The sequence below is a fragment of the Panthera onca genome, chromosome A3, assembly GCF_046562875.1.
Source record: "Panthera onca isolate mPanOnc1 chromosome A3, mPanOnc1 haplotype 2, whole genome shotgun sequence".
NCBI classification, from domain to species: Eukaryota; Metazoa; Chordata; class Mammalia; order Carnivora; family Felidae; genus Panthera; species Panthera onca.
In genome coordinates, this window is record NC_138341.1 from 6,410,036 (window position 1) to 6,435,153 (window position 25,118).

Sequence of the window (25,118 nt, forward strand, 5' to 3'; positions counted from 1 at the left end):
CTCCTTAATGCCCATCACCCATTTAGCCCCTGCCCCCCACCTCCCTCCAGCAACCCTGTTTGTTCTCCATCCTTAAGTCTCTCACGGTTTGTTTCCCTCTCTCTATTTTCCCCCTCCCATATGTTCATCTGTTTTGTTTCTTAAGTTCCACACGAGTGACATCATATGGTATTTGTCTCTGACTTATTTCGCTCTGCATAATACACTCACTCTAGCTCCATCCACGTCCTTGCAATGTTTTAAGTCATTTGTAAGCGATTAAAGAGTTAATGATTCCTTAGAATATACTCATCATGTTGAAGAATCCCCTAGTAAACGAAAGACCATGATCTCTCCTGAGGTGAAAGGCCTGGAGTTCACTTCTATAGATGGAATTTAAAGCCTCAGAAATTAGCAAACACACACACATATTTTTAAACTACCGTTTAATCAGTTTTAAAGACACAGAAATTAGAAAAAAAACATTTATACGCAAGTTAAAAACATCTGTAAAACCCAGCAATAAGCCAGCAGCGCCAGGGACACGGACTGGAAAGGAGGGGTTATGAAATCATCACGTCACAGTGTAACCGACACAGCGGGAGTTCAAACTGAGAACCATACAACAAGAAATAGTTTACGGATCTGTTGAAAAATAACCCTTCTTTAAAAAAATATTTTGGAGTAACAAAAACAAAAAAGCACAGAACGCCACATTCTAGTCTTACCCGGGGAAGGCAGACGACAAAAACCGGCTGTTACAGCTGGGGCCCCCTCCCCATGTTCGGGCGACGATGTCCGACCACTCCTAGGCACAGGTCAAGATACGACTCTTCAAGGAAGGCAGGAATGAGCTCATACGGTCTCCCTCTGCACGTAGAAGGGTTTCTCTCGTTCCACCTGAATTATCTTTAGTGTCATTCCTACTGGTTCATGCGGTGCCTTTCTGGTTCCGAGAGGCGGTCGTGCATAGGTGACAGACGAAGCTTGGCTTGGAACATGTCTGTGTGGGGTGTTTGATGCCTTTCCCCTTGCGACACAAAGTCAGGAGCAAAGGTACTTTGTTGACCAATCTGCACATACAGAACCAAAAATACTTAAAACTGGGAAGGAGGCAGATGTTGAAGTCTGTCAAACTCTTCACGGGTGTCCTTTAGCGGTGAAGGACAAAAAAGCGATATTACCAAGTTAATTTCTCAGAGAAGTTACCCCAAAATAGAGACTGGCCAGGGCACAGTCATTTACGACTCCAGGAAAAGGTAGCTAGTTACTCTTTCCACTTGAAACATGTTATTAAGAAAATGGCTAGTCATTCTGTTGGGTGTTGCTCTGTATCTTTTGGTTTTTCATTTTATTTCCATTTCTTTCTGCGGCAGCAAAATCTGACGAAACGTGAGCGGAGAGATGGCCGTGCATCACCGACTTCAGCTTTAGACAGTGATTCCGCATGGATCTTTCTTTATGTTGTTATTTCTAGGACATAGAGTCTTGGGGTCATTTTGGTTTGGTTTTGCTTTATAAAACGTTTTCTAAAAGAAGACAGGTATCATTAATTCTAAAGGCGAGACAAATCAGTCGGCATAAAAATGTGTCTTCAGGCGCCATTTCAGAAAGTCTTCCCAATCAATAAACTATAGAGCTTGTCAGTTGTTTACTGGGATTTCCATGTTAAAAATCTATTAAAATAAATATTATTTTAAAACATATAAAAACATTAATAAGCAGCCCACTGATTAAAATGTAACTGGCTGCATCCTCTATACAATGAGAGCCTCAAAAAGCAGCCTAGTCATTGATTATAAGAGCATTCCTATAAAACACCAACATGGAAAATTTCATTGTAAATTCTCTTCGGTAACGAGAGTCACTATACATAGATTTGACTACACGGTGCTGCAGAAACACACTGTGGAGACCCTCTACTCTCTGATCTTTCCAATCCCAATTTCAGGTACAGTTTAGCCAATCTTTTCCTTCAGCATTAGGAGCGTGCACTGATACGAACCCACTCTTACGAGGACGGCTGCAGAAGGAACTTTCTGCATCTAAGGTACTCGTATAAATGATCAGCCATTCCTTAAATGTACACTTGGTTCAGAGGAAGAGTTTAATAAGGTACTTGAGGGCAGTTAAGATTACATTTCACAGTGTTACATAGAATTCCGCACCTATGTGAAATCTGATGTACTCAATTTCAGCCAGGATAGACCACCAGTGGGTGAACGAAACTCCATCAAATACCGGTTTAGATGTAAAACTCCGGACAAGTCCTCCATTGACGCAACAGCAGGCACCATTCTGAAACAACTATTCTCTCAAGTAATTGTTTCTTTCAGTTTTAGCGGAGAACCCTTAACATCAAGTAACTAATGATTTTGAAGTTTATAATAAGGAAACAAAAAAGTGTAAGTGCCCAAGTGGTTTGTGAATATACAAACTAAAATTTACAGGGTATGAATTTTAAATAGGAAAGACTTTTTTTGTCCTAAACACAATCTAGTCCTTGAATAAAAGTATAAACTTTGTCGTCATTTTCACGGCCGAGTTTTAACATGTCTTCTGTAGTTTAAAGTGGTAAACCCTGTCCAGTAAACTTGGTGGGTTGCACTGACATATTCTAGGACAGATCACCTTCAATTTCACACGGCACAAATGAACGAACAAGCAGAGAAAGCAAAAGGAAGATCTGTTTCCTTCACTAGAGACTATTTCATGATCAAGGATTCATGTGAAGGGCTATATTCAGTAGAAAGGTTATGCTGCCACGCCTTCTGATTTAAGGGACTGAAAGATTTTCCTCGGTTGCCAAGAAAATCTTTAGAAAAGTCTGGGCTTGGAGCTGCTCAAGTAATAAAAGTAAATGACCATGACAATAGTTCTGATTGTGAATCTGCCTTTGTCCGTGACTCCTACACGTCTTGCTAATGGCTTCCATTCATTACAAATCGACGGGTCATAAACTTTTAGAACTGATCCTTTAATTTCTTATTAAGAAACTCTGATCCAGAGGACAGGCAACTTGCCCAGATCCTAAGGTTCCTGAATAACAGAGCCAGATGAACATCCAGATCTCCCAGGACAATCAGTGTTTCCACGTGCCTTACCTTCACTCTTTAAAGAAGAACCGCTCTTTGTACTGCAAAGTTTCCCGAAAACTGTTATCTATGGAAATCCTGCCATGGAATCCTGTCACACACGGCAGGGGTCAATAACAAAAATACTTCTTAACCAAAAGTATGGTGGTGGCGTAAGTGGTGGCTGGACATTGTTGAAGCCAAAGAAACCTCCTCTACTATGCTGGATGTTTTAGAAGCTGCATACATTTCTCCAATTACCCTGAGTTCCAATAAAAATGCTCATTTTTAAAACTGAGATTAAGCTACTTGTAAAATGGTGATCGCTGAGATACATCAAATTAACTGTTACCGTTTCAAGAAAATGAAATTGAGGGAAGAATAATGTTTTTGTTCCCTTTTTTTTTTTTTTTTTTTTCCCTGAGTAGCATAATAATGATGTTCACCGATCATCTCTGGAGTAGTTTCATGACAACTGAAGAGTGGAGAAATAATATAAATATGGACTGAATCTTACTGTGTTGATTAAAAAAGAAGCAAGCACATAGTACAATGAATCCCTTTATACTTAACAGTAGTAGAGACAGACCAGTTTCCACTTCAAGTAGAAGTATTAATCCTTACAACACTCCAAGTAGATATAGTCATTTCACACAGCACAAAGTGTTTCTTCTTGAGAAGAAAAGTCGAGAATTAGATTTCTTTAGTTTTTCTAGATTACATACTTACGAGAATTTCTACAAAATTAGAGAAAAGCTATCCTAAAACCATTTCATACAAAACCCAAAAAACTAGTTGATCCAAAGGGATGAAAATCAGTCAATCTGTGTAGATAATGCATCATCTTCAAAGTAATTGGAAAATTATTCAATCATCTCGCTTCCTGGATGGCAACACCACGAGGACATTCATTGAACAAGAAACAGGTAACAGTGATTTTAGGTTTACAGGCAGAGAAATGACATAGGTGATAAAAATAAACAGTTATTATTTATTAATGGCTAGAGGTGGGCTGAAAAGAAGTTTTATTAAGCTTTCTTATTTTCATTTATGACATGCCTAGACTTGTCCTTTAAACCCTGAATTTGTTTACTTTTGAAAAATAGTGATCAGATTCTCTGCGGCAGTAATTAGACTAAGGAGACCTTTCGGGGGCAGATATTTTCCATGATTATTCTTTTCCATTGTCTCACGTTACACAGCTAGCTTAATCTCAATGCATGGGAAAACGGAGAAAATTTATTTAGCTATCTGTCCTTTCCTGGGAAGTAAGTAGCAGGGTATGGCTGACCTCAGCAGGTGGAAAAATTTTACCTTTAGAAAAATAACCACATTTGCTATAAACAAAGACCGGGATATTTCTAAAGCTCTAAAAAGATACGCCGATGTTTTTGCTGACTGAGACCTCACCAGTTCCAAGTACGCTTGCTGTTTCTCTTTAAATGAAACACTGCGCCGCTCAAGCCAGATAGGAGTTCTGCTTTAACTTCATGTACAAACTTACCGACGACAAAAATAAAAGACACACCACACCTAACCAATTTGCATTGCATTAAAAATGTAAGGCAGAAAGGAAACGAACTGGTCAAATAAAGGTGAAGTCAAATCAAAGACTGGTCAAATAAAGGTGAAGTCAGAAGGCCGTGTCCCCCGCTCTTCTCTCAAACCCCATGATCCCGTGATTCACTACCTGTGGCTGAAGCCCTACACTCCAGGATGGCCTCGCAGTCCCCTCCTCTGCTTTCAGCTTCCCACGCCCGTCACCAGACTGTGGCATTAAAGGAGACATCTAGTGATTCAAGGTGAGATCAATTATGGGGAAAATGGCCTGTAAGGTAAAAGCGTACTCTTCTACTTACAGAACCTAAAACTCATTAAAAAGAGTGAAGAGCAACATTTTCATGTAAGAATTTAAGAGTCTGGAAACGGATTTATTTTATTTTCTAAAAATGTGGGCCAGACCCCACGACTTTAAGCTTTCATCTCCCTAAAACTTTCCCCAATAGGAAGTAAGCTGTTAAGGGTAAGAAAGGGACTAGACAGTCACCTTACTCAGTGATTTCTCTTCCATAACCCTCACACAATCCACCACTATTGTTTTCATGATCCCTCTAACAATTCTATATAATTTATGCTTGATAAATTCCATTTCAAAGTCCGCCACGTTAAAAAGTTATTCCATTTTGATGTCTTACATAATCACAAAGAACTCAGATAAGTAAAGGTGAAAAGCACGTCTGCGGAGCACGTGGTACCTACACTGTGCACCTGTGCCCCATCCCAGCAGGCTCTACGCCAGTCCTCGTGGGGCCTCCTTCATTCATGCCTTCCTTCCTTCCCTTGTCATCTTCTCTCGCTTTTTTTTTTTTTTTAAGAAAATAAACTTAAAATATCCCATTACCCACCTTTAATTGTGTTGAAGAAATTCTTCCCTGACGGGCTCTGACTGACACAAAGTAATTAAATTCTCCAGGAAAATAAGCTACGTATAATTTGGCATCCGGTCCTGTTTGCGGTTTCGCTACGTACTGCAGTCATCTGAGATACTTTAAGAAAACCCTTCCAATACTGAGATGTTTATTGCATTTTTAAAGTATCCACATCTTAAATATCCTGTTTCAAAATTCCTCCAGAATTCCTTTACAGCATATAACATCAAATATTGAAATAGTGTTCTCACAATATTACACTTGAAAATACCATTTAGGAACGATATTTCAGGAAATAGAGGGTTTAAGGCAAGACATTCATTTGGAAAAGTTAATTTCTCTCAATCATCCAGATTGACACAATTACCTGTCCACCTCTTCGGTGCCTTGGGATACGCAACATACATTCAGCAACAGGGCACACATATGACCGTGTGGACATATGCTGAGGTCCTGAGTGCCCATTGAGATAATGGAAATATTTTTATATAAGGCGTGGCCCACAGGGACATGGCCTGGGAGGGGTTATTCACTCCGTTTCCAATCTGCTCTACAGGAAATTCCCTACCTAGATCTGTCAGATGTCCCCCCACTTAATCTCTTTTCAAACAAACACAAATCCCTTGAAAAGGTGCTAAGAGTGGTTTCTGTTAACATAGAAAAAATAGCCGTCAGCATATTTTCCCCTTCACTGTTTTAATGATGAATGTCTAGAGGCTATTTCTTGATTCTGATTGCAAACATTGTTTGTTGTGGAAAAACTATTCTGTCCCAAAGAATTTTCTCTTTCATCAAACTTTTTGGATCGTGCCAGCTGAACATTTTCCTGTGTATTCTTTCCTCTTTGACTTTTTTTCACCGGCAACAACAATAATACTAAGATACCAGCAATGTGCAGGCCGTAATACCAGGAGCTAGAAGAAAAAAAACAGAATTTACTTTATTAGATTTTGATCACGGATGCTTAGCAACTGCACACTCGTCAGAATGTCCTAGGCCCCACTCAGGATGTGTGCATTCACCACATCTCTTGCGTTCCTGTCCCACCCCTGCCCCATGAGAGGCAGCTCTGAGGCGTATGCTAGTGGGTTTTTAGAAAGCAGCATATAAGCCCAGACCACTTCGGAGCATGACACTAGGTATCACATTACACTCCTCTGTAAGGGTCATAAGTCCATGGCTACAGAGAGCAAAAACAAAAAGGTACTTATTAGCAGCTGCAGCGACCTAAGAATAATCTCGCAAATCCACAGAATCGAACACTGAGTGAACAAAGAGAAGGCAGAGATAATAAAGGCCTTAAATGCTCTGGCCTCCTCTGCTGTTTACGGCCCCTGATTAAGTTACAAATATTCCAGTGATGTGAGTAATAGATAATACTGCCTCTTGATGGTTACTGTCATATAATAAAGGAAAGTCACATTACTAAGAATATTATTAGAGGCATTATTCCTGAAATTAAGTATAAATCAAGTGCGACCGAGGCCACTTTTTTAGCTGTAAGTTCAAGCGATCATGAACAAAGTACCCGGGATAGAAAATCTAACCAACAGCTCGATCGCATTCAAAAACAAGTAATCATTCTGTGAAAAGGGGACATTTTAGTGGAGTTCCTTAATGTCTGTCCGTATGTGTCGCCATATTCCATTCAACAATTTTTGACCACGCGTTCTGTGTTGCCGTTTCTAAACACTGGGGTAATGAGGACTTTATGAAAGATGAAGTGTCTGATGTCAAAGACCTCGCTAACACAGCGAGAGCGGAATTTGGTGGGTGAGGGAGACAATAAAGAGATAAAACATGGAATTTAAGACAAGAGTTTCCATAATACAAAGAAGACAAAGTACCCGTGAAACATAAAAGAGTAAGAAGGGAACAAATTCATGAAATACAAGTAATTTATTTCCTTTTGACTAAAGCGATGAAAAGGATTAACAATCCCTTGTTGAGAACAAACTACATTTTAAAACTGCTCTGTCCTATTTTTGATTGTTCATCTTATTTCAAGTTCGCCTATCCTCTCCTTTTTGGAGTTAACAGTCTGACAACCCAAACTCTTGGTGCACAGACTCAACCAATACGTACTCGTGATTATCTGGAAGATATTATTTTGCTTCCACTCCTAGAATATCCCGAGAGACACAAAAGCCTTTGCTTCAGCTTATAAACTCCTAGCCCTTGACCCCAGGGCAGGGGTGAGCAAACTCCAGCCCAGGGGCCACATCTAGCCGGATGCTGCTTCTTTTATTTGGTTAAGTGAGGTACAACTGACCTAATACGTTACAGTAGCCTCAGGTGTACAACATAATGATTCGATACGTGTACACATCGTGAAAGGATTCCCACGGTGAGTCCAGTTAACATCCAGGTGTAAAAAGAACAGCTACATTTTCTAGTTAAACCTCTGCGAGACCTGAGGCAGCGGCTGCCCAGCTGGCACATCTCTTAAGTCATATTCATCTCAGGGTTAAGTGGTGTGAATCATTCCATAAAAATCTTGGGACTGCTTGGTTTAAGATGAAAAAGCTAACTACAGAAAATAAGGCTAGGGCATGATTTTTTTACACTACCCAAGAGCAAAGAGCTTGCTCTTAAAAATAAAGTTATTCCCGGGCACCTGGGTGGCCCAGTCGGTTAAGCCCAGTCTGACTTTGGCTCAGGTCATGATCTCGCGGTTTGTGAGTTCCAGCCCCGCGTCGGGCTCTGTGCTGACAGCTCGGAGCCTGGAGCCTGCTTCGGATTCTGCGTCTCCTCCTCTCTGTGCCCCTCCCCTGCTCATGCTCTGTCTCTGTCTCTCAATAATAAATAAGCATTAAAATAATAATAATAATAATAATAATAATAATAATAATAAAGTTATTCCCACCGGTATATTTTTAAGAGTGACACTTACCTGTAAAACATGAATGACGGTTTTACAGATAGAAGTACAAATGGCACAACTGTGTAACTTATTGCTACTTGAGTCACTATCCACGTTATAACATCATACAATAATTTAAGCTGGGGAGGTTTGATGAAATAATGTCTAAAGTTATTTCTCATCTGAAATAAAGAAACAAAAATATGTGCTTTATCTTCAGTGTTGCTACAGAGTCACACTGACTACATCCACTGCTTCAAGAACGTGCAGTGGCTGACATTCCCACGCGTTGCTGGTGCAAGTCTAAGGTGGCGCTGCCATTACGGGAAAAGTTGGTTTGGCAAAAACGAATACATGTATCTGAAAAATATGGAGAGAGCAAAATGCGGGAGTGTGGGTAAAAGGCATGTAGGAGTTCTTTGCCACTCTTCTGGAGATTTGAAGTTGCATTAAAATTAAAAGTTTCCCGGGGCGCCTGGGTGGCTCCGTCGGTTAAGCGGCCCACTTCGGCTCAGGTCATGATCTCGCGGTCCGTGAGTTCGAGCCCCGCATCGGGCTCCATGCTGACAGCTCAGAGACTGGGGTCTGCTTCAGATTCTGTGTCTCCCTCGCTCTCTGCCCCTCCCCCACTCACGTTCTCTGTCTCTCAAAAGATGAAATGAATAAACGTTAAAAAAAATTTTTTTTTAAATCTCCCCCAAAGTTAAAAATAACACTGCCTAGAGCTCTTTAAATCATATTTGGTATAGTATATAAATAAAGTTCTGTCTGTTTTCAATGTTTTCTACTATGACTTAATGAGACATCCTTCCTCTTGAAGCCCTGGGTTTGTGAAATACAAGTGAAGATCATACACTGAGCTCAGGCCAAACACACTTAGAATAAATGGCAACGACACACATTCTCAAAATAGGTGTTTCCTAATAACCACTATTCAAACATTTTTTTTTAGCTTCCAAAAAAGTCAAAACATTTCAGTTTTGAAATGTGCAAACTTAACCAAACATTATTTCCTCTTTTCTACGATCATCTTCCCTGCTTTTCTTGTCTAATATGTTCAGAGGTGAAACACGGCCCCGTGAGGACACCACCGAGTTTCTCAGAAGTGACCTGGTGTGTGGTTAATGGCTCTCCCTACAGCGAGACCATCGTTCGTAGTGGCCAGAACGAGTCCCGACACCTACATGTTGCCTGGTTCCCCGGGCAGCACCTACCCACCCTCCCCGCCCCCATCCACCAGGGGCAAATCCACTCTCCTGAAGCACGGCTTTCCACTGGTCATCTCCCTCCTTGAAGACCTTCCTGGACTCCCCGGGCTGCAGGCGGAATGAGGGTTGGGCCCTCTCCTCGTCTGTCAAGTCCTTCTATTATGCCCTCCTCCCTCTGCCCCCTGCACTCCTTTCCCCTTCCAGAATTATCCACTATTTAGGGATTCACAAAGTCTCTGCTTCAACCAGATTTACTTTTCGTTTCCAAACACACTGGGCACTTCCAAACTTGGTTTTGAGAATGTCATCTCCTGGCCTACAATGTCACGTTCTACCCCCACCAAACTTGGCTCACTTTTAAAACGACCTTCATCTTTCAAAGCCCTAATCCAACCACGCTTCCCTAATGAGGCCACCTCTGGTCAACCCAACCAAAAGGGATGTCTTTCACCTCTAAACAACTATGTTACTTACTATCTATAAAGCCCACGGGATCTATCATATATGCCTCGTGCTGTACATATGCACATATGTACCCCCACCTGAAAATTGACTAAATCTCTGCTAGTTTGTTAAATGAGGCCTCCTCACCTGTACTTGCTGGAAGAAGCCTGTTTGAGCGCTGTTTTGGTCACGTCACTTTCAAGGACTCACACTGAACTGTCCTTCCTTGCCCACCCATGTCACCAACCTGATTTCTCAACTGTTTCCCAAAGTATGACTCCAGGTTCCAACCAAGCCAACACTCTGAAGAACTGTGCCCTGTCTCTAACGTTGGCACCCGCCACCCGGGGATGGCCCACCGGCTCTGTCCATGGTCTTCGTGCTCCCCTCCTCACCTAAAGGAGGATTCATCGGGGACAGCTCTCGGGAAACGTTTGTGAAACGAACCCATCTTTATTTAACGCAGGTTTTAGCTCTCGTTCAGAAAACCGCGTAAAGACAACCAACGCTGTGCAGGTCCCTCCCGCAGGAGCGCTGGACAAACACGCGAGACGCCCCCCTCGCTTCTAACCAGAGCACGGCTCCATCTGCGGCCACACGAACGAGGCCTTCGGGGAGAGGGTGAGCTCGGCCTCCTCCTCCCACTCACGTGGACTCCCCTCGAGGACGACGTGGGGTTCTAGGTACTCACGGCTCGTGCTGCCAGTGTCATCACCACTCCCGTGAGAAACGTCAGGTAATACCCTGGGTAAACCCCGTGCCAGATGGCGGACAGAACGAACGTCTGGATGGTTGGACTCAAGGAGGCTCGTTCGTAACACACCCTGGAAACCATGAACACCACACTGAGTGGTTAGAGTTCACACAGCCCACAGCGATCATTCTTTTCTCAGCCGACAGGGCCCAGGGCAACCAGGAAAACAACCGCAACTTAGCGTCGGCCACAACTTGACCTGTGACCTCAGGGAGGTGAAGGCTATTAGCTATTCCTATTGATCTAGGAAAACAAATTTGATTTTCATCTTTTTATGGTACCTGTGATAGCTAAAATGATCATTTCTAGTGTCTAGAAATCTATACTATTTACCAAAAAACTTCAACGTGCTTAGTCTAAAATTTCCCTGTAACATGGTAGAGAACTCAAATGAAAATAAGATTTTCTAAAGGCGTCTTATTTATTTACTTATTTACTTATTTATTTATTTATTTAGTAAGTAAGTAAGTAATCTTTACTCCCCATGCGGGGCTTGAACTCACGACTGTGAGATCAAGAGTCACATGCTCCATTGACTGAGCAAGCCAGGTGCCCCCAAAAGTTATCAAATTTAAGATACAACAGAGGGGTGCCTGGGTGGCTCAGTCAGTTAAGCCTCCGACTTCGGCTCAGGTCATGATCTCACGGTTTGTGGTTCAAGCCCCGCATCAGGCTCTGTGCTGACAGCGCTGAGCCAGGGGCCTGTTTCAGATTCTGGGCTCCCTCTCTGCCCCTCCCCCACTTATGCTCTGTTTCTCTCTCTCAAAAATAAAGAAATAAACATTTTAAAAAATAATAAAATAAAATACAGCAACAACAACCACACAACAGGTTAGTTCAGAAAATATGTAGCCACTGGGGAGACTGCAATGTACCACAAAGCCACATGTCATATGGTGGGTATCTCAAGGCAGAAAGATATGCAACTTGCCATGAAATAAAGGACACTCCCAAAAAAGGCTGCTTTATGCAGTGCTTAGAGCCATAACGTTTCATAAAATAAACTCGAGATACAGCAACGTATCTCACTGGGAACAAGGAGACAGAGTTCCTGGGAGTTTCTGTGCAACTCCCTAACTTCATCTTTTACAAATGTTGCCCCACTCGGGCTGCCTGTGGCTCCCCCTCGGCCGTGTGACAAATTCCTCGTCACGGATCCTGGCACCAGCACTTCCTCTCCCCCTGTGCCTCGCTGCTCCTGCTCTCTCTCTCCGCTCTTCCTCGCTACAGGGAACGCGCAGGTGACCCTGCTGTGTTTTTAACAAGATCGTGAATTCTTTGACTGCAGATGTTGGGTCTTTCTGTCCTACTCATCGTTGTGTCCTGTGCCTAACATACGGAAAGATCTGTCAAATTGAAATATGCTTGCAACTGGAACTGCTGTGGACAATCTAGGGCATCTGGACAGTGGTTGTACAGTTACTCTGTTTTATTTAACCAAATCTCCAACCAATGACAGTAGGAGGACACTGGCGATCTCGGAAAGATGCCTGGGAAGGCGGACTGAGAAGCCCGTGATCGAAACATTCACCACTCAGGCCAACACAGTTCTCAGATTCGATAGACTCTTGCGTTGGAAGACGTTAACAGTATTTCCTGGTTAACACCAAGGTCAGTGTCACTCAACACACTGTTATTTAATCAAGAATCTGAACTCAGTGAAACTCGGCCTCAGGTATTAGACACCATAGCACAGCTAAAGACTGTTCTTGAAGGAACATACCTTTTGAGCCAAAGAGCTGTCTGAATATTCCAATTATCAAGAAACATCTTGAAACTTGTTGACATCTGAAAAACAAAAGAACCTTTTTCTTTGGCCAACAAAATAATGAAGGTTTAGATACAAGCAATAACATGGTGTTGTGCTAAAAATCAAGTACTTGATGCTGACAGTGGTGTACTGATTTATTTCCTTCATATTTGCTTTTCTAATACAGTAATGTGCTTGTATAAATAAAACTTGCTTCTCAGAGGGGACAACTACGAGATGATCCCCATTTTCTCCTGTATGTTAACATTTACAGGCGTTGTCATGGAATTATCCCAAAGACATTCCTGATATGTAAATGACCTTTCCATGACCCTTCCATGACGCTTTCACTGGGGACTGGACGTCCCATCGAGCCACAGCCTCTCCATTCCGTCACCCCCACGCCTCTTCAGCCACCACTTGTGGCTGCTCGGAACCTTGGCCTCACCCGAACTACTGCCATCTATCCACGTTCCCAGCCTCTCCACTCGAGCCTCTCCCAATAAAAGCTTCCCCCTTGACCTCAGAAGGACCCTCTGGTCTCCCAACTCTACTTCTTCCCTAAGCAAGCGTCTCCTCCTATGTCTTCACTTCCTTCTCACCATTCAGACTGGTGCAGTATTTATTACGCTCTTCAAAATTCTTGATGCGTTTGTTTCTTCTTCCTTTTAATTCATCTGCTTATCAAACTCCGAGTCCCAGATCAACCATACTTTCCGTCCTCTCTACTTAGAACCTCTGAATCCAAGTGCAGAATATCATATAACACTTGAGACTTGTCTTAAATCCATACTTTTTTTTTATTTGAGAGAGTACACATGCACGTGCACACAAGCCCACATGCGAGCATGGGAGGGGCAGAAAGAGACAGAGAAAATCCCAAGCAGGATCCACACTCAGCCTAGAGCCCAACGCAGGGCTTGATCCCATGAACCATAAGATCAGGACCTGAGCCAAAACCAAGAGTCAAGACACTTCACTGACTGAGCCACCCAGGCACCCCTCCATCTCTCCGTTTTAAAACAAAATTAAACAAAACTCTCGCCTTCACCTGTTCCCCTCAGCTATGACCTTATCTCTACCCTCCTTCCTTGTACAGGTAATAAATGCCTAAGAGTTGTATCATCTGGCTTTTATAGCTTATCCCTCCCATGAAACCGTTACCAAAATCATCACTCAACCCCCAGGTGTTACAGCTGCTGGCATTTGAGTCCTGCTCTTATTGCCCGTATCTCAGTCGCATCCAACCCTGATCACCCTCCCCTCCTTCAGGAAACTAGCTCCTTCTTCTTTATTTTTTCTCTAAAAAAATTTTTTTAATGTTTATTTATTTCTGAGAGAAAGAGAGAGAGAGAGAGAGCACACACAAGGGAGGGGCAGAGAGAGAGGGAGAGAGAGGATCTGAGGTGGACTTTGCGCTGACAGCAGAGAGCCCGATGTGGGGCTCGAACTCAAGAACCGCGAGATCACGACCTGAGCCTAAGTCGGATGCTTAACTGACTGAGCCATCCAGGCGGCCCCTTCTTTACTTTTTCTTAGACCATGCATTCTCACCAAGGGCGATATTGCCCCCAAGAGGATGAAAACTGGTTCTTGGCAAAAAAGGCTTACTCGTTTTATGTATAAAAGCATATGTGTATATTGTATATACATGATATATAAACGGACATACAGTGTATGCAGTATTAAAGTTCACGGGGCGGGGGGGGGGGGGTTGATGAGGTGACACATGTCTCAAAACCTCCTCAGGGTGGCGATAATGAACAGAAAGTTAGAAACACTGCCATTCATCACTCAATTTCCACACTTTACGCTTTTCCTTCCCCTTCCCCATTTTCATTACTGACATCGTAGGAAAATTTCAAGGCAAGCATCAGACATCTTATGTCACCTGTACATAGTTCAGAATTTACTGGACTTTCAAAAAACCAAGATCGGACCTAACAAAACTAAGTATTAACTCCTTAATATCATTTAATGCTCATTTTGTGGCCAAATATCCCGACTGTTTAAAAACATGGTTTTCCAGTTGGTCTTTTCAGAGGGTGCAGACAAGGTGCAATGATGTGTTTGGCTCTGCTCTCTGAATCTGTAGCGGCCCCTCCCTGCCCCCCACTCTTCTGTGGCATTTACTTGTGGGGAAAATTGGGTCCTTTGTCCTGTAGATTTCCCGCTTCTGGATCCAGCGTTTAACTTACTTCTCTATACTGCACACTCCCTCTACATTTAGAAAGATCTAGAGACCTAACCACGCTTAACTGTATTGGCAAAGTACTTGAAAGACGGTGCTGTGTTTCCTATGGCATCACCTCCACAGGCGCTTAATGACTGACTGTCCCACTTTTCGTGATGAATGTTCAGTGACGGTAGGGCTCAGCGGCGGGTCCAGCCTGACCCATTCATTATCAAGTTGTCGGTCAACTTTTCACCTTACGTTTTGGTAATTGCTACTGCTGGAATAATTCTCTCAGGCTTGCAAAGCAATGTCTACTTTTGCTTTTCCTCTCCTTTCTCTGGCTCCTTCTCCTGACCTGCCTTCCTCTGCCCAGCCAAGGGCACAGGGGCTCCTTGGGGGTTCACATCCCTTCTCGGTCTCTCGCTGCTCTCTCATGGCTACTCTCGTGGTTTCCCCCCAAAACCTGAAATGCTACACGCTTCTAGTTCCCCAATTAGGATCTCCAGCTCAGATGCTGCAGCTAGTGTCTGGTCATTGGTTCGTCTGCCGGACAACTTAGTTAAGGCTGAAATCTGAACACACAGTCTCTTCCCCTTCAAACCTGTACCTGTTCTTTGTTCCTTCTCCCAGGGAAAGGCATCGCCATAAAACTGGTTTAAGCCAGATATCTGGTCCCAATTTATAACTCATTCTCTCTTGCTGATGCCAGCATATCACCGGGTTCTGCTGAATCTCTGGAACAGTGCTCCAAGGTGCTTATGTCTTTCCGGCCCCACTGTCCCTACTCTAGTTTAGGTCACCATCACCTTGGATTAACACAACACCCTCCTAACAGACCACTCTGTTCCACGAGGGCAACTCATTCTACCTAACATAGCCAGACCCTTCTAAACCACAGCTGTGACCACCTCACTTGCATAAAACCCATCCACCACACTCCATCGCTCTTAGGAGAGCTCAAAACTCTTAATACGGCCTCTGAAAGTATCTCGGCTTGGCTTCTGTGTCTCCAGTCTCCAGTCACCACTCCCTCTGTTATGACCCAACATGAGCCACAAATCCTTTCTCAGGTTGATCACCCTCTACTTGGGAGTGCCTGGCAACCTCCTCCTTATCATTTAGGACTCAGCTTAAGACTATTTCCTTCAGGACCCCTCCCTGAGCTACCTCATCTGAGTTGGACCTTATCTTGTAGCCCACACACACCCTATATCCCTCTGACCCCAATCTACCCTTCTGTAGCACCCACTAGATTAAAGCCCCACGATCGAAGGGCCCAGGTCACACCAATCTTACCCGCTAGATCCCCAGCGCCTGGGGCACATGATTGACAACCCACAAATATTGGTTGAATGGAAAAATAAGTTATTATTGTTAAAAAGCCTTCAACATCAATCTTGGGACATCGCGTCATGACCTGTAAAAGCAAAGTGGGGTACGTAAAGTATCATAGGGTAACTGACTTGTTAATGATTTACTAACCTCTATTTGCTGAATTCTCAAGTTGGAAATTAAGTCCCAACGAGCCGTTCCATTTTCATCATATCCTCTGAAACCAAAGCCCGCAGCATTATTAATAGCATCCGCTGCAATAAACAAAGTGAAAAAGAAGGTATGAAAAACCTATGTAACAATCTGCCACGTTCTCTCAGAAGGTACATGTTTATCATATACTAGGATCTTTTATTCTTAAACAGTAAAAGTAGATTTATCCTTATTTTTATCTGATATTATAATAAAATGGGCCTTCAGCCAGTTTTTAGGCCATCCTAACAGTTTGTAGGATATATCTTTGTATTTAGGATACGAGCTGCAAGGTTTGTGTCTTCTAATAGATGACTAATGTTTCTAATTGGTCTTTAAGTGTATCTCCTCAAGAGGGCACTCTGCTGGCTAGCCATTGGGTAAGATACACTTCAGCACATGAACAGTGAGGTCTACCACATGTCACTTACCTAATGTCCATGCAAAATAGTATTTGGGTCGGGCAGCCAGAAGAGAGATGTAAAGATAGATGACTTTTGTTGGCCATGAAGCAGTAGCTTGAAAATTCTCATCGATGTTATACTCCACAGGTAAGGTGTTAGAGATGGTCAAGTGAAATAGTAAGGAAAGTCCACAGACTAAGAGCTTCTGAATAACTGCAACCTGACAAAACGAGACAAGACTTCATAAACTTAATCCATTTCCCTTTTCATTTGTTCTACCCACTACTGCTGGATTCATCTTCCCAAATGCAGCATTAATTCTAGAACTTTCCCGGTGAAAAATCATCAGCTACGCTGTACTTGGCATTTGAAGCCTTCATGGTCTCACAGTAGGACTGTTCCCAGCCTTCTCTCCAACTAACACCTCCGGAGTATGGCTCAAATCACTAGAGATATCAATTTGTATTTTCAAAACTTTCGGTTAAAAAAAAAAATCTGAGAGCAAACACAGGCACGTAGGTGTGAGTACACGAAAATAGTCACGTTAAAAACTTTTGGTGGTGGATTGTACATTTAATATACACACTCATACACAGTTGATTACTCCGTTGTGCTTTTACCCTGTATTTCCCAAACGCTACGCATCTCATGAACATTATTTCTGCAATAAACAACTCATACATCTCTTTAAATCTGAAAGTTCTTGGATGCAATTCTGTTCACAAAACTAAAAGAACCACACGCCCGAGAAAACAAAAAAGATCTGCACAGAAGACTCTGATGGGGAAAAGAAAGAAAAAAAGCCATTCGTTACTGTATCCTGGAAAGGCGAAATCACGGTCAGAGAACCCAACTCGTGGTGTTTTTGGATTATTAGTAGGCCGGAATATTTCAATCCGACTCGGTGTAAGGGAGGTGACGGCCCCTGCCGAGGGAGGGAAGCAGGTGGAGGAAAGGAAGGGCTGGCTGTATCCAGGTCATGGGAGGTAACAAAATACTTGCATTGTGAGTGTCCTGCTCAGCAACCTAATAATATTCAAATTCACTAACCTGCAAATGAACGTTCATATGTGAACACTTTCTGTAACACTGCCCAAAGAAACGGCTCAGAGGCAGGAGTCAAAGCACATGCCCAGCTCACTGCACTGCTGGAAGAGCGTTATTTGTTCTGGGGCTGGCCTGGCGAGGAGGTACTGAGTGGTCAAGGGCTCCTCGCTGCAGCTCGTATTCTTATTTCCTCCATGTCTTTGAAAGCCTCCTCCAGTACGGAAAAGGCTACCTTTTCTTCACCTCTTCCCAAAATATCTAACCTATACATTTGAGAAGAGATTTAAAGCAGGTAATTAGAGAGAAATTATAATTACAAATGAGGTGAGCTGGAGAAAATGGCCTGACACATTAACCTAAAAAGTGGGTGCGTCATCTCAGGGACACAGTGAGAAAGGCTGCGGCCTTCCGACTACGTGTGCAAGTTTCCAGGTCTCAGTCTCAAAACAAAACTTCAAGTAGCACACATCTGATCGCAACCAGCGGTAGGCACACTCGCCCATGAGACTCCCCAAAAAGGCTGAGGCAAAGCGAGATCAGGGAGCCGGGGAGGCGGGGGTGGGGGCCTGGGAAGCCGGGTACAGGCCCTGGGTGTCAGAGTCTCCTGCTCAATAAGGTGGCACCTTCCACCTTTCCAGCAGGGGGCCAGACGTGAGCTCTCAGAGAAGCTGAGCCAGAGAAGATTAGGCTTAGGGGCACAGGTCCAGGGTGGGGGGCGGGGTAAGTGCTGGGATGGAAATGTAGAGACTCTGGAGGAAGTCTGCATGCTGAGAGGTGAAATCCTCAGCCCCCTTGACCAGGCCAGCTCCAGAAGCCAGCAGTCAACTCTGTATCTACCTCGTGAGACTGCCGAAGGCCGGAGGATCCTCCACGAAGAAACTAAGCAGCCTCAGAGAAAAGTCCTACAGACGTCATGGCGGAGGCAGACAGGTGCTCCCCGGAAGCCACCCTCCCCTTCTTGCGCAACAATGGAATGTTTACTTGGGGGCACTGAACTCTAGCTGAAGACCACACAGCACAGTCCGCTTCGCAGCTGAGTGTAGCCACGAGGTCCGCGTGATGTCGGCACAAGTAACGTGGACAGCTCCCGCGGTGAGCCAGCTTAAACCGTGTAGATGAGGGCAACGCCCCAAGGATGGCAAACACAGGGGAGAGCTTAGATCCCCCACCCCCAGGGCCTCCACATTAGCCACAGACCACTGACACCACATGTCCTACCTTTTTAAGCTGCTGTTATTTTGGCCCTCGTTTTAGTACCCAAACCCGTCTCTTACCTAGATAAAGACAGTTGGGAGGTCCCCAACAAAAGGGCCACTGGCTACCTGACCGCCCTACTTTGGATCCCAAGAGTCTACCCACACCACTGATGCACAGAGAGCTTCCAAATACCTTTGAGTGATCTGTAAATCACTACCACCTCCGACTGTGTAAATTTTATGCCTCTGGAATTTCAATTCCAAATACATTAAGACAGTGAGATCATACATTAAGAGTGTTTGCCATTGCCAACAACCTCTGGTCTATGATGTCTATAACCCAAAAAAGGAAAGGGACATTTTATGAGAGTGCATCCCATAAAAATTCAGAGTGAGGTGACAGAAGGAATGAATACACGTGTATTATTTTTTGTCGGGTGTGATTTACTACTACGCACATGTTTGAAGCACTTGCAATTTTTCTAGTACTACATAACATTATGTCCAGTGTCTTGAATCCTAGCGTTTCATACTCTTTCTACTACTCCAGGGTAAGATTCTGGAATATCAGAGCTATCTGTAATTATCCTTCCTTTCTCTGATGGCAGTGAGACTGCTAAAGGGTCGAGTGGTCAGCCTGGAGACACGAAACAACCAATGGAAGAGACTTGAATGTACTCCATGTCAAGCCTGAAATTCGATCCCGCTTGATACGACGTTAATCAATATGTAACCAGTAATAGAAAGTGGGAAGACAAAAGCACCTTTTGATATAAAACACGATGGGTCACATGGCAGAGAAGAGACTGGGTGTGCTTTTCTTCATTCACGCTTCAGTTTACAGAAACTCAAAGGAGGGTGATCCTTTGCTCCAAGCCCCACATTCAGAAAAATCATACTGGCTCCCTTTTTTGTCTCAGACTTTTTGACTGGACTATTTCTCATGGGACTTTTAGATTCTACCAGATCAGTGGCACCTGGGGGGCTCAGTCGGTTAAGCGTCCGACTTTGGTTCAGGTCATGAGCTCATGGTTCATGGGTTCCAGCCCACGTTGGGCTCTGTGCTGACAGCTGAGCCTGGAGCCTGCTTAGGATTCTGTGTCTCCCTCTCTCTCTGCCTCTCCCCAGCTTGTGCTCTGTCTCTCTCTCTCAAAACCAAATAAACATTAAAAAGATTTTTTTTCTAGGGCCAAAACAAAAACAGGCAGCTGAGTGCATTTGGCCCATGGGCCATAGTTAGTTTGCCTACCTCTTGTTATAATAACGTCATTCTTTTCTTTGAAACCAACATTAAAAAGGAAGTCACTTTTAATAAAGACAAAAATGGTGCCTGGGTGGCTCAGTCGGTTAAGTATCCGACTTCGGCTCAGGTCATGATCAGGTTTGTGAGTTTGAGCCCCACATCAGGCTCTGTGCTGACAGCTCAGAGCCTGGAGCCTGCTTCGGATTCTGTGTCTCCTCCCCCTCTCTCTGCCTCTCCCCAGCTCATGCTGTCTCTATCTCTCAAAAAAAAAAAAAAAAAAAAAAGTAAACATTAAAAAAATTTTTTTAAAAACCACAAAAGATTCTACCAGATCAAATCCAGAAACTCAGCTGGCACAAAGCCTGAGAGCCCTTCTTGATAAAGGAGCATCATTCCCAGCAGTTCAGAGGAAATAAAGTTTATGCTCCGCTGTGAGACAATTTAGCACGGACTTCATAGTCAGACTGCCTGGGTTTGACCCCGAGTTCTCCCACAGCCAACCTGGGCAATCCTGGTCAAATGACGTGGGCCTGGTTTCCTCGTCCATTCGGTGGTGAGAGTAACAGCACCTGCCTTGTGCTGTGGGGGCTGAGAGAGCAACCGTGAAGTGTCCACGGCAGGACTTGGCACATGGGAAATGCTATCAGAGTGTCAGCTACCATTAACTCTTTTAAAAAGTTTATTTACCTATTTTGAGAGAGAGAGAGGGACAGAGAGAGGGGGAGAGAGAGGATCCCAAGCAGGCTCCACACTGTCAGCACAGAGCCTGACTCGGGGCTCAAACTCACAAAGCGTGAGGTCGTGACCTGAGCTGAAACCAAGAGTCAGAGGCTTAGCTGAATGAACCACCCAGATGCTCCATTATTAACTTTTTTATTGTGGGAATCAGGAAAAGTTTTACGGAAAAGGTGGTATTTGATGTAGGCTTTTAAAGAGAAGTAAGATTTCAACTAGCAATGATCAGGAAGAGGACAGGGAAGGCAGGGGAGGAGAACAGGGGAATTAGGGGAACATGACATACAGGTAAGGAAAGAGCCTAGAAAATTAGGTTGCGTCAGTTGCAGGCAAACGGCTCTCCTGGAAAATATCCCCCCCGTAACTATAAAGCATCACTCTCACTAAGGATCTCAGCATAGCTTGTAAAGTAACCTTCATTTTGTTCTTTGATCATGACTGTACTTCTACTGGGCATCATTACTAGGTACAGTGTGAGGGGTCATTTATCTTAGAAAAATATTTTCAAAGAAATAGATGGGTAAGTTCAAAACTTGAAAACAGTAGAATCTTTAAACAAACAACATTAGTCAATACAAGCTATCAAGGCTCCAGATAAACCTCATGACCTTACATTTGGAGATGGCTCTGCTCTCTCGTTCTGTATTTCTTCTTTTCCGTTTTCGCCTGACCGTGTCATGTGGTACGATCTGCCTTCGATGAAAGTAATGTAGTCTTTGTAGGAGCAGAGTGGGCCTGCCAGGATGCCCATGAAGTTACAGTTGTAACTTAAGTACTCCAGGAGGCTTGGCATGCGTCTGTAAATGGAAAACGCGCAGCTTGTGAGATGTGACGTAAGCGTTCAGAAAATCTGATAGGAATAATCATCTTCTTCCTCACTGCCCTTACCATTTCCAAAATAAAACAAGCTTCGATTTTCAGTTGCATTCATACAATAAGAATTTTTTAAAATCTTGATTTATTTTTGAGAGGGCGAGAGAGAGGGCAAGCAGGGGGAGGGGCAGAGAGAGGGGAACAGAGGATCCCAAGCGGGTCCCGTGCTGACAGCAGACAGCCCAAGGCGGGGCTCAAACTCACGAACCGTGAGATCATATCACTTGAGCCGAAGTCGGACATTCAACTGACTGAGCTACCCGGGTGTCCCCAAATAGTAAGAATATAAAAGACCAGGATGCAGTGATGCTCAATGGTGTTTCTGGGAAAGGGAGCCTCAATACAGGCCTTTATGACCAACTACAACAGGTTCCTACTTAATTTCTTCACTATAAAACAAACCTAAGACGGACAAGACGTGGCATAAAGAATCATCCCTGACTGGCTAACCATTCAAGCACTCGACAAATCTTATGTGTGCACCGAGTATATGCCCACCTGCTCTAGGGTCTAGAGATACTGCAGCGAACAAAATAGAGACATATTCTGCATTCACATAGAAGATGCAAAAAACAGATACTTTAAAAACATGTATGAAGTATTTTCAGAGATGCTACATACTACAAAGAGAAAGGTTTCTATTATTACTTTTACTATTACTATTACATGAACAAGTCAAAGAAGGCCTCTCTCACAAGACAACATCTGGGCAGAGCCCGGAAGGAAGTGAGATGGGGAGTCCTGTGAGTATCTGCGACAAGGATCAGGGCAGAGGGAACAGTGTGTGCAAAATCACTGAGATGGAGCGTGCCCCGCAGCAGGGAGGCTGCTGTTGCCAGAAGGGGCTGAACCAGGGAAAGAGACGTGGAGAAAGTCCGAGAGAACCGAGGGGAGATCATATAGGGCTTGCCTTCTAAGCCATGGTAGGAACTTTCGGACTTTATTCTGAATGCGATGAAACACTACAGGAGGGTTTTTAAAAGACCTATGCTGCAAAAGAAGCCCTGTAGCCCCTGAGGGTGGGCAGGACACGAGTGGAAGCCAGAAGACCAGCCAGGAGGCCACTGGGATCTCTAGGCAGGAGAGGACAGTGGCTGGGAGGAAGCATTGGCGTATATTCTGGCAGGACAACCTAAGGGTTTGCTGATACACTGCATGTGGATGTGAGAAAGCAATGAGGGATGCCTTACAACATTTTCCATTCAAATGCTCTGAGGTCTGTGCAAATGGCACGTGGTATCTAAAGTTTACAGAGCATTCTAGTTCTTACTGCAGGTAACTGGGTAAAAAATACACACATTATCATACAGGTGACTTAGCAGTCTGCATTTTATTGATTTTCTTTTTTCTTTTTTAAGTTTATTTCTTTATTTTGAGAGAGAAAGCAAGCACATGCACACACGTGGCACAAAGAGAGGGAGCTCCTAGCAGGCTCTGAGCTGTCAGCGTGGAGCCCAACACGGGGCTCGAACTCACGAACCATGAGATCGTGACCTGAGCCGAAACCAAGAGTCGGAGACTCAACTTACTGAGCCACCCAGGCTCCCCTTATTGATTTCCTAAAAGCAGCTCCATTTATCAAGTCTGCTGTCCACTGACAATCATAAACTACCATAAATAAAAGAACAGCTGGGGCACCCGGGTGGCTCAGTCAGTTAAGCGTCCAACTCTTGATTTCGGCTCAGGTCACGACCTCATGGTTCATGAGTTCGAGCCCCACCTTGGGCTCTGCTCTAGCAGTGCTGAGCCTGCTTAGGACTCTCTCTCTCTCTCCCCTTCCCCCACTTGTGCTCAGTCTCTCTCTCAAAATAAATAAACTTTAAAAAGAGAGAGATTTTTAAAAGAACAGCTACACCTGGGGACAGGAAGCAGGCTTCTGGAAGATGTTACCATCCTTCCTTCCTCTCTAAATGTGAGAAGTGCTTTCCTTAAAAAAGCACACTCTTTGTGGCCAAGAGAAGTTGACAGAACCCCCCTCATATGTGTCTTTATTAAAAAAAAAAGCATAAAAAAGAAAACTGTGCTTCCTGTCCATCTGATACTAGCTAGATCACCACAGAGCCAAACTCCTTTTTAGATTCTTCCAGAATTATTTTTCCACATTTAAAATTGTTTTGAGCTTTACGTCTTTTCTATTGAAGTCTCAAAATTGAGGCGAGAAACATGCTGCTGGCAGATTTTCTCTTGTATTTCTTCCCGTAATGCTGAAAGAGAATGCCTTCTCACTGCCTCAAACAAGGGTGTGTGCCCCGCAATCACGAAGTGACGAACTTCCTGTGCTCCCCCAAAACAGCTCCATTTCAACACTGAGTATTTCAAGCCCCGAAACAATGCCAGGTTATCAAGGCGTGCAGCTCAGTCCTCCCAAGTCAAAATGTGTGTCACAATTTGCAAGGACAGGAGATAACTCTGAACCATGACATTTGCTGAAGTTGTCCTGGCTGAACTGTCATAACAAATGACAAGTCATTTTACGTCCTGAGTAGCTAATTATAATATTTGCTACTTAAAATGAGAAGTATTTGCTACTTAAAATGAGACGCATGTCCTTTATGACATGAAATGACAGAATCATTTTTCGTTCCATAGGCGTTTATTTGGGGTCAACTCCACTGGGTCCTCAGTTCGAGCCTCTCAATCTCAGCATTACGGGCTTTCTTGGACAATAACTCTTTGTTGCAGGGGGCTGCCCTGCGCATTGGAGGGTGTTTAGCGGCATCCTGGCCTCCACCCGCTAGATGTCAGTAGCGTCACCCCTCTCCACTGTGACAACGAAAACTGTCTCCAGACATTGTCTGATGTCCCCGGGGAGGGCGCACAAGCACCCAGGGGTGAGCTGCTATCTCGGCGATGAGGATATGATCATAAACGAGCTCAACTTCTCTCTGCACACAGCTGTTTCACTAAGGGGGCAGAAAGAGGGACAATCGAAAATAAATCTATACTATCAGACAATAACATATATTGTGAAGAAAAACAAAGGAGGGCCAAGGGACAGAGAGTGATGGCAGGGAAGGGGGGGTTTCTGACAAGGGGGTCTGTGTAGAACTAGTGGCCCTTGTCGGGCCCCGTACCTGGCGGTCCTAAGTGTGTTAGTCCACCCCCAGTTAATTCCATGAGGAGCCGCTGTGGGCTTTTCCTCAGAAGAGAGGAATAGTCTGATCCAACGCATGTCGGAAGGACCTGTGGCTGCTGAGTGAAATGCAGACTGTGGAGGGAAAAAAGGGAGAAAACTGAGCCCTGCTGGGGAGGCTTTTCCAGTAGGCCAGGTAGAGGGCGAGGTCCGGCTGGGGCAATCTCAGTGGGAATGGTGAGAAGCCAGTCTGATCAGGGACGGTCAGATGTCATGGTCAGATGAGAAACAGGTCTCCAAGGAAGAGGTTAACTTGCCAGAGAAGTGGATTTGCAGTAAGAAAGCA

At 44.0% G+C, this 25,118-nt stretch overlaps 1 protein-coding gene across 9 annotated transcripts in view; it reads right to left on the minus strand.

The window, feature by feature from the left end:
- Window positions 1–408: 408 nt before the first annotated feature.
- The window catches only part of MBOAT2 (membrane bound glycerophospholipid O-acyltransferase 2), a 128,699-nt gene continuing 103,989 nt past the window's right edge, over window positions 409–25,118 (minus strand). For all 9 annotated transcript variants that reach the window (XM_081795156.1, XM_060648011.3, XM_060648062.3 and 6 more), the window contains 7 exons: window positions 21,440–21,623; window positions 16,633–16,825; window positions 16,160–16,263; window positions 12,475–12,539; window positions 10,689–10,821; window positions 8,376–8,527; window positions 409–6,396 (listed from right to left, as the gene is read on the minus strand). In XM_081795156.1, the coding sequence (XP_081651282.1) occupies window positions 6,171–6,396; window positions 8,376–8,527; window positions 10,689–10,821; window positions 12,475–12,539; window positions 16,160–16,263; window positions 16,633–16,825; window positions 21,440–21,623 (1,057 nt within the window). In that variant the 3' untranslated portion in view covers window positions 409–6,170. The remainder of the gene's footprint in view (window positions 6,397–8,375; window positions 8,528–10,688; window positions 10,822–12,474; window positions 12,540–16,159; window positions 16,264–16,632; window positions 16,826–21,439; window positions 21,624–25,118) is intronic.